We start from the raw sequence: 9,411 nt of genomic DNA, 5'->3' as shown, positions 1-9,411 counted from the left end.
TTGCAATGGTGGAGTGGTTGTAGGTTTCAAATACACGACTTAAGCAGGTATTGCATTTTATGGAGGCGTACTTAATTGAAATTCTGGAACGAGAATGGCGGCGGTAAGCAAGAACGAGGCGAAGCGCTTGCTGAAGAAGCGGGAGCGGGCGGAGAAGAAGGCCAAGGGCGTCGCGGATGGAACATGGACAAATCCACGTAAAAGGCGCAACCAACGGGCCTTTCATTGCGAGACACGGGACACTATCGACGACATGATCCACGAAACAGCGTCGGAAACGAGACCTGACGGGTTTCGGTATGTCGCTCCATACAAGCACACGTTCCAGGTCCACGTGAAGGCGCGGTGGTTTGGCAAAGCACTCTTGCAGATGTTCGTCGAAGAGTTTGGTGGGTACAGCGCCGATTACTACGCCGCCGCGATTCGACATGGCTTCATCACGCTCAATGGCCAACTCACGTCTGCGTCGACGCTGGTGAAAGACGGCGACTTGCTTGAGCACGTGGTAGGTATCCGTTGAGCTTCGTGGAATCTACCATGAACGCGCTGTTAGACCCACCGCCATGAACCGCGTGTTCAAGCATTTAATGCTGCATCCATGGTGGCGTACGAGTCGGACGAGATGGTACAGAGCAGCCAAGAAGCACTCAACATCACGTCCTTTCATATAGGTGATTGTGAACAAACCATCGACGATTCCTGTCCATCCATGTGGCGCGTACAGACACAACAGCATCGTGTTCATCCTGGCCAAAGACGCGAACCTCTACCCCGTCTTTCCTGTCCATCGGTTGGATCGGCTCACGTCCGGTGCGATCACTCTGCTCGTACATTGTCATCTATAGCAATATCTTGCTGTCATGCTGCCGCACCATGCATCACTGTGGCGCTGGAATAGGGCTTTTGGTCCTGGCCAAGTCGGCCGAAGTGGCTGCCGACCTGTCGACGCAGCTCATCGACCGCTCCGTCCAAAAATACTACTTCGCCAAAGTCCTCGGGGTGTTTCCAGCCGTCGAAGACAACGACGGCGCCACCACCAACGAGTCAACTTCGACCCACCTGTCGGCCTCTGTCGCCTTTCCCGACCTTCCACGCACGTGGTTACCTCTGCCCTTTGCAAGTGAATCGCTCCATGGATGTGGTTGTGTTGGCAATGCAGCGCACTGCACGGTGACGACGACGCGGCTGGACGGCCACGGCTACTTTCACGTGTCGGCGCCGCTCGGCCGCATCGCGGACTTGGAGAACCGCCATGGAATTGTTCCCGATGGCAAAGTGAGCTGAAAGATTGCGAAAGAGATTGTGACCGGGCGTAGGCTAGTGAGACACTCGTGCGATGCGTCGGTCGAACGAGTGACGGCCACAGCATCCTTCACTGCCTGCCGCTCACTGGCCGCCAGCACCAGATACGCGTGCACCTTCAAGCGCTGCGCTTTCCCATCGCAAACGATCCCTTGTATGGGCCCAAGGCGTTTGTGGCCGCAACAATCGTCGACCCTGCGGCACAAACACCACGTTTGAAGCCGCAAGTGCCGTCGGTGTCACACGAAGCAGACAAGATGGCAAAGATCACCATGGAAAGTATTTGCGACGCATGCCAAATCGGCGAACACATAACGTTCAATTGGGAGCAGCGCCACTGCCAAGGCATTTACCTCCACGCGTTTCGATACAAGGTACCCGACCAACGCTTCCATGCACAACTCGACTCGTGTGGTTTCTGGTCCGCGTTTTTGTCGATTCAGCACGGGTTGTAGGGGGCGACGTGGGATTTCTCGGTTCCACCACCATCGTGGGCATCCTAGCCCGGCCAACGACCGCCCGAGACGTGTCTGGTCAAGGAGACTGAGCGCGCGCTGCTTGCGAGGGGTGGCTCCAGTGCTCCATGTGCTGGTTTTCTAGCGTGAGATGCTCTACCTAGTCGACCACGGCACGGAGAGAGTCGTTCAAGACTGCGATAAAGACCACCGACAACGAATGCCGTGCACTTGGTTGTGTTTGGATGATGCAGCAGAGACAGTCGTACGACAACTTAGATGGATCATCACTCGTTTTGTGGACTCAAGTCGCCGCGACGACCTTCTTCACGACAACCCCCATCGTGTCGAGCTTTTCCATGTGAGCTTGGAGCACTGTCACGGCAGGGGCGTCCCAGTACTCCCACGCGGGATGGCCGAGCGCATCCACTGCAGTCGCTGTCGCGCCGTGGTCCAACAGCACCTTCGCACACCCTACGTTGCCATGAACAGCGGCGCAGTGGAGAGGGGTCCAGCCGGATCGGTCGACGGCATCGACGTTGGCGCCCCCGAGGACGAGGAAGCCCACCTAACCCAAAGTTGAATCCCGTACCAGCAGATACACTTGAGACATACGGCTGCGTCGATGCCACGAGTGGCAGCCCAGTGCAGCGCCGTCCGCCCTTCCGCGCTCTTCACACGAATGTCTGCTCCCATTTCTACCACCAAGTATCGACTCCACGCCGAACGGAGAGACGACGAGGTGTACCTAGCAACCGAGCAAGCACAGGCACGTGGCCGTTTGATGCTGCACACATGAGCGGTGTCCAGCCGGCGACGTCGCGGGTATTCAAGTCGACTTGGGGCTGGTCCAAGAGGACGTTGACTGCTTTGACGGCGCCGTGCTCGGCGGCGTAATGCAGAGCGGTCCACCCGGCGCCATCTTTGGCATTCGGATCGCAACCGCATTGAATCAGGTCCTGCATGCGATCCACCTTCCTTCGGACGTCATCGTCATCGTTGGATCGACTCGGTCCTACCTGCCCGCGCCCTGCGGCCGTGCGCAAGTCTTCGCCAAACTTGAACGCTGGGGCGTAAATCGTGGTGAAGAAGTTGAGGTAGTCTTCGAGCCGCACGAATTCTTGCACTTTGGGCTGGGCAGGCGTCGAGTCCGCCGCGCCTTTCTTGGAAAGCACCGGGACAACGTCCACTGGTTGCTCCACCGACACGACTCGCACCTGGCCCTGCAGTGACGCTTCTGTCTGTGCGATGGACATGGCGGCGAGCGCCTGCACAACTTTGGCCAGTGGCAGCATGTCGTCTCTACCCAAGTGCATCCGCCCCATCGGTGGGTTTCAAGACAGACAAAACGGTTGCGTGTGCTCACTGTGGCATACTTTGACTCCTGCGCGTGAAACGCGGCGGCCGCAGCGGCAAAATCGCACTCCCGGAGTTCGCTGATGCGTGGCACGTCCATTTTGGCCGGGCCGTCGATGACCCCGTTGTGAATGAGGGTTGTTACGCGGGCCACGGTCGGCGGGCACTCGGACGCGGGGTTGGTGACTTGTGCAATCGTGAGCTGCACAGTCGTGTGCATGGGAATGCACCCTTCTGTGACCACTAGCTCCAGCACATGCTGATCTTGGAGCCACGTGGCCGCGAACCCGACGTTAGCCGATCCCGGCGGGCGAAGCTTGGCAGTGACGCGAGGGTGCTCTGCCATCGTCCACCCGTCCCTGTCGGCGGCGACTGCATCCGTGGGCAGCTCCACAAGAATCTTGCCTGACATGCGTCGCGTGAACAGTGGAGCCGACACGAAAGCGGGCGACACCATTTACCTGAATTTGGGACGGCGCCGGTGACTCGAAAATCCAGAAACACATCAGCGACTGCGAGCGGGCAACAGTTGAACGGCGCCCACCGCTTCGCCCCGACCAAGGCCCCTGCACGTTTTTCCACACTGACCCGTGGACGGCAGAAGGAGGGGATGTACCGGGGGCTAGCGTTGGGATCGTGATCTTGGTTGGGCCGTCGATAATCTGGCCACCGCGGAACGACACGGGCATCGTGTTTCGTACGATCTTTTGCTCGAACGTTGTCGCGATCAGCTCTCCGCTTGGCGTGGCGCAAGCAGGCGTGGTGACCCCAGACACAATGATCGCCAGCGACGCCCTACGGCTCCATCAACTTGTCCAACTTGTCGAGAATTCGACGCACCGGGCCTCGATGTCTTCGTCTAGGGTGGTGATGTCCAACGTGGCGCCATTCCAGATCGCTTTGGCGCGTGGAGCGGGTCGGCCGAGTGACGCTTTGATGGTCACGTTTGGGTTTGGTGGCATGGTCCACCCCGTGTCGGGAAATTCGAGCACGATCTTGCTGTCCTTGGGAAGGGGCCCGGTCGTCGAAACGCTAAGAGTCGCTGCCCCCGTCGTTCCCGGTGAATGCAATGCTGCTTCCCACAGCTTCTTTCCGTGCAAGACACCGGGAACAATCACTTTGTGGCGCTGGGCGAGGCGCAGTTCCGCTCCGCGGTCGAGGTCCTCGTCGTCCGCCATTCGCACCGTCCTTGGATGCATGGGCGGTTACTGGCGGTTACACATGCCTGCGCCCGTTTCACCGACGCTGGCGACGGTTCAAATGTGCACGTTGGCGCAAGGCTCCCGACAGCGTCGACGGCGATCGGGTTGTGGCGACTGAAAGATCGGGCGAAGGAAGCCGGTGTGCTCGTGGCTGCCTCTACAATAGCTCATGCAGCCCTCGTTTCGAGATCCCGTACGTGACGTGAGCGCCGACGCCTGCCCAAAGGTCGTCGTCGGCGGGGGAATGCTGGATGCAGGACAGACGATTGACGCCGCTGGACGATGCAAGAGAGTGCGAAGGAATGATGCTACGCCATGTCGTCGCAAGCCTGCATGGTCAGGGGGGATGGGCAACGCTGGAAGCTCCACGATCTGCTTTTGGCGTTGTCCAGCGAGGTCTCGTTCGACGTATCCATGAGCGATGGAATGGGTCAAGTTCGAGCTACCATCAAATCGATGGCCCGCCTCCGACAGCTATGTAAACCACCGACTAGCTGACAACTACACACGTCAACGTTCATTTTTACAGGTGCGCGAGGGAATTTGGTTGTGCTATTACAGGGCATTCCGCAGCACTTTGTTGGTCTTGGATCGTTTCCAGCCAAATCGCTTGGCTTGTTTGGTGGCTGGGGGCGTTTTGGGCTCGTCGACGAGTGGCACGGTCGGTCCGTCGACCGTGGCCGTGAAGCTCTGGTACGCGCTGTCGTCAAACGAGTATTCACAAAAGAGTCGGGACGCGTTCACTTCCTTCTTGTCAACGGTGCTCCACAGCGCGCGGAGAATGCCGACGAGTTCGCCGTGGGTCTTGGCATTTCGCAGCGCTTTCGCCGACCGCGACGACGGCCCTTTGACCGTTTCTACGAGGAGGCAGTCGCGAATGTCGCCGAGTTCCATGCTGCTCAAGCGAATGAGCTCGTCGTACGCATCGACTTGCAAATCGACCGCGACAACGACGTGGCCTCGCGGTTCGATAAAGCCTTGGCTCGGTTTGACCTTGTACCGCGCGGGCTGGGCACTCTTGATCTTGTACACGACGAGAGAGCTCGTCAAGTTCGTCAACGTGACCTTGCCCGACGGCTTGGACCCCACGTCCATGTGATACAGAATTGTCTGCGGGGTCAGCGTGACGAGGCCCACGGGTTTGCTTGGGCCGTGGTTGCGCTCGAACGCCTTCAAGAGCGAGAAACGGGACTTGGACTTGTGCGAGGACAGCCTCGCCGGCGACGATGTCGGAGACGCCACAGGGGACGCGCCATTCGTGGCCAATGGAGGCGGCCGGTCGTGGTGGGCCGACGGCGACAGATTCGACGACGACCGGGGACTAGTTGGAGGACTCGGGATGTCCTGCGCGCTGTGAACTGCCGAGGTTTCGACAAACGCTTGTTGTTGCTCGTCGTAGACCCAGTCCATGGCTGGCGTTGGCGCCGTCTCCGGAGATCGTGGCTGGTCAGACTGGGAATCCGAGTACGTGAGGATCGAGAAACCGGACGCATCGTCGTCGATGGTGGAAGGCCGTGGGTTAAATACCGACCAGTCGTCATGCGACTCTCGACGTGGCTGCAACTCGGAAACGAGATCGTCGCCTTCTTCGTCAAACTTGTCCATGCCGTCGCTGCTTTCGCTGTCCGCATCGCTGGGGAAGCTCGCGGCACGGCCGTCGTGGGCATCGATTTCTTCATGGCTGTCCTCCGACCCCGAGCTCTCTTCGCTCTCGTCCTGCTCTTGGCTGCTATCGTCGTCGTCGACGTCAATGGTCGCGGCCGGTGTTTCCGGTGGGACGCTGCTCGGCACATGAAACCCGCCTTCCTGGCTCTTGATGCTTGGGTCCAACCCCACGGCAGCCAACGCGGCATCGACGACGGGTGGGGTTATATCAACCGACGGCTCAAGTGCCATGAAAGAGGCATCATCTTCAGTCGTCGAGGATGGACGGGACGAGCCGTCCGACAACGAAAGGGACCGAGACGACAGCGTTGGGTCCTCCGGCGCAGTCGCGTCCCCAGTGGCCTCAGTAGACAAGGGTGATGCATTCGCTTGGGCCGATTGCTCAGGGCGAGAGGCAAGTTGAACAGGAGTCGCAGGTTCTACAGCAGCAATACCTGGTGAAACAGGCACAGGAGCAGCAGCCAAGGGAGCTGTCGACTGTGGGGTCACGGATGCACCACCCTCCACGACTGCTGGAAGCGGATGTGGTGGCGCCACAGCAACAACCGAAGCGACAACCGCAGGAGTGACAGAAGGAGCACGTTTGGAAGTGGCAGACGTGGTTGGAGAGGTCGACACAGACGCCACTGCCGCCAAGTACGACGACGCCACAGCCGAACGAGCTCGTGCGGGAGCCACCGGCACCAGAGTTGCGACTGGTTGAGTTGTCGTTGATCCAGTTCGCACTGATCGGGTTACAATTTCTTCATCTCCGGACATGGATCGTGTCACCGTTTGCTCCGCAGGCGCTGAAGGAGTCGTTGTTTTTTCAATCGGAGATGCAGACTTAGGAGGTGGAATAGACGCAAGTGGGGGAAGCGCAGCCGACGAGATGGACTGCCGGACAACCTGGGATGGCGCCGGAGCTGATCGTGGAGTCAGGACGGGCGCTTCAACGATGACAGGATGGCCAGTTGATGGCGCGGTCGGTGGCAGTAGCAAGGCCGGTTCGACTGCAGGAGGGACTCGGGCAGTCGTTTTTTCGCGTGTTTCGGAAGGCACAGTTGGCAGTGTGCGTGCTGGAGGAACAGCGGCCATGCTGGCTGTGGGGGCTAGAACTGGTGGATGTGACTTGACCACATCGGGCTCAGCGGAGGCAACAGTTGGAACGATAGGCATGGAATTTTCCATATCCTTCGAGGGACATGCCGCGAAAGGCCGAGCTTGCATCTTGTCTTGCAGAGCAATGTTCTCGACAGAAGGCTGGCTTGGCACAACTTGCCGCAGGATTTCCGGGTCGATCAACGAATCGATGGTGGGTTCCGGCTCGGGTTGGACCTGGTCCTTCTTGGCCTGCCGGGCGTTTTCTTGCGCCGCGAACAACTCGTCTGCTTCCGTGAGCTCCAAAATCGTCGCTCGCAACGGCCCTGCGTTGTCGTTGGTTCCGTTTTGGTTTAACAAGTGGCGGTTGAGGCTGCGCTGGTACTGGAGATGCTCTAGCGGGGTCATGATGGGCCGCATTGGAGGCGCACGCGTAAACGCTGTCGCGTACGAGGCGCACTCGGACACGACGGACAGTCGCTCGGCATCTCCAAATTTGTCGTCGTCATCGCCGCCGCCGCCGCCAGGACCGACAATTGCCGGTGCAGGCGTCGGCACGACTGCCGCTACCGTTGTCGCTGCAGGTGGAGTCTTGTCCAAGACGAAGGCCGCCACATACTTCTGGACAAACATACGCTTCGGTGGGCTCTGCCACAGCGCCTTGAGAAACTGCGCGCGCGCTTCGTCTGTGGGAAGCGCGGTTGCCGCGGCGGCCGTGACGTCGTCCATTTCCATGACTTGCAGTCGAACTTTGAACGGTTCAATATCGACGGCCTGTGCGAGTTGTTGGACGATCTCGTTGTGCAACGACATGGCGAGCTCGAGCTGCACGGACGCGGTCCCGGCACCGTCGATCAAGCCGACGCGATATGGCAACGATTTACAACGAAACTTGCTCTCGATGCGCACCGTGAAGCACACGCGCTGGTGCGGGGCCAAGTTTTCGATCGACAAGGTCGAGTACGACGTCGTATTGTGCGGAGAGACGGAAAACACGAGCGACTCTGTCGACGGAACGAGCGCCAGGGACAGACCCGACTTTTCCCGCTTCCCGACAGACGATTTGCGCGATGCAGACGAGTCGACGGGCGGCGCAGTCCTCGGCGCCGGAACATGCGTCGGTTTAGGTGGTGCAAGTTTCCGTTGGGAATGTGGCGCTTGTTGCTGTGTCGCAGGAATGTCGTGGAATACTTCTTCGATGGAGAAAGTGGATTCGTGTGTAGTGAAGAGCGGATCCGACACGGCTGGCTGTCGCGGAATTGTGGCGCGCAGTGCAACCGCTGTCGTAGATGGGGTCGACGTGTCGATCGTTTGAGGCACCTTACCGAAATCGGGCGACGCTTCGAACCGCATGATGAGGTTCTTGGCGTGGATTTGACTCGATGTGAGCGTCTTCCATGCGGCGCTCCATGCTGCGTCCTTTTCTTTGCTTTTCGGTTCGTTCTTGAACTGCAACGCTGCTTGGAACGCGCTGTCGTGGATGGGGTTCGTGTTACACCCGCTTTGGATAAGCAGGCGATCCGTCACGAGCTTATGCTCGTGGGAGAAGTGAACGATGACTTCGTCGTACAGCGCTTGCCGCAGTTCGATCCGCACGACGATCTGTTCGCGAGGACCAAGCATGCATTTGCTAGGTTTGATAAAGTACCGTTCCGGTTTGAGCGTCTTGACGCTGAAGAACGTGGTGTGGGAAGGATGCAGGTTCACAACCGACAGCAACTGGAATGTCTTGGACGGAGTCGGATGCACGAGCGTGAACGTCATAACTTCGGCAGGTTCAAACGCAAGGGACGAGTTTGATGGAGCATCCAGGTCGAAAGCGACTTCGCCAGCGCTCCGACGCGGCAGCCTGACGGCCGACGACGCACCTCCGCCGCCGACGGCCATACTCTCCCGCGAAAACATCCTTTGATCCGGATGCAAAGTGCCGGACAACTTGATGCGACACGAGAAAAGCCGGGGCGGAATTGGCACAAATGTTGGGAAGCAAATCCACCAATCAAAAGGTCGTATTCGACGAATTCTAAAATGTGAGCCAATCAAACAAAATGCAATGTCCTTTTACGACCAATCAACGATTCTGAAATGGGGAGTCCCCGAGGAATCGACCAATTGCAGCGCCCCAGGTGTTTATATGGACATTTGTATCGGCGAAAAGTCACCGCGACACGAGTGTTACATGCGAATGCAACGTCGAACGCACGCCGAGACGGGTGGAGAGGTGGCGGCGAAGCACTGAGAAACTCTCTTTCATCACCGCACACTGCTGCGCAGACAACCTACACACGATTGCGGTCCTCGCCATGAACGCCTCGCGTCCAAGCATCGAGGAAGGCGTGAACACGACGACT

At 58.8% G+C, this 9,411-nt stretch overlaps 3 protein-coding genes across 4 annotated transcripts; 2 read left to right on the top strand and 1 right to left on the bottom strand.

The window, feature by feature from the left end:
* The first annotated feature begins 88 nt into the window (after window positions 1-88).
* Window positions 89-2,060, top strand: H310_07692. 2 transcript variants are annotated; one of them, XM_008873125.1, is made up of 7 exons: window positions 89-505; window positions 554-625; window positions 672-810; window positions 899-1,093; window positions 1,160-1,275; window positions 1,317-1,676; window positions 1,758-2,060. In XM_008873125.1, the coding sequence occupies exons 1-7, from the start codon at window positions 95-97 to the stop codon at window positions 1,803-1,805; spliced, it is 1,341 nt and encodes a 446-aa protein (XP_008871347.1). In that variant the 5' UTR covers window positions 89-94; the 3' UTR covers window positions 1,806-2,060. The 2 variants fall into 2 exon arrangements, with proteins under 2 accessions (XP_008871347.1, XP_008871346.1); XM_008873124.1 differs by having other exon boundaries at window positions 899-1,275.
* Window position 2,061: 1 nt separating this feature from the next.
* Window positions 2,062-4,291, bottom strand: H310_07691 (hypothetical protein; the record flags this gene model as incomplete). Its single annotated transcript, XM_008873123.1, has 8 exons — window positions 2,062-2,325; window positions 2,373-2,455; window positions 2,506-2,731; window positions 2,777-3,059; window positions 3,134-3,518; window positions 3,575-3,679; window positions 3,730-3,908; window positions 3,954-4,291. 8 exons carry the CDS (start codon window positions 4,289-4,291, stop codon window positions 2,062-2,064), a joined length of 1,863 nt encoding a protein of 620 aa, XP_008871345.1.
* A 488-nt stretch (window positions 4,292-4,779) lies between these two features.
* H310_07690 (hypothetical protein) lies at window positions 4,780-8,973 on the top strand. Its single transcript, XM_008873122.1, has one exon. It carries the CDS (start codon window positions 6,738-6,740, stop codon window positions 8,373-8,375), a length of 1,638 nt encoding a protein of 545 aa, XP_008871344.1. The 5' UTR covers window positions 4,780-6,737; the 3' UTR covers window positions 8,376-8,973.
* Window positions 8,974-9,411: the final 438 nt, after the last annotated feature.

This window comes from Aphanomyces invadans (genome assembly GCF_000520115.1).
Source record: "Aphanomyces invadans strain NJM9701 unplaced genomic scaffold supercont1.14, whole genome shotgun sequence".
Classification (NCBI taxonomy): domain Eukaryota; phylum Oomycota; class Saprolegniomycetes; order Saprolegniales; family Verrucalvaceae; genus Aphanomyces; species Aphanomyces invadans.
Note: the sequence above shows the minus strand (reverse complement) of the source record. Positions and strands in the feature narration are given on the sequence as shown.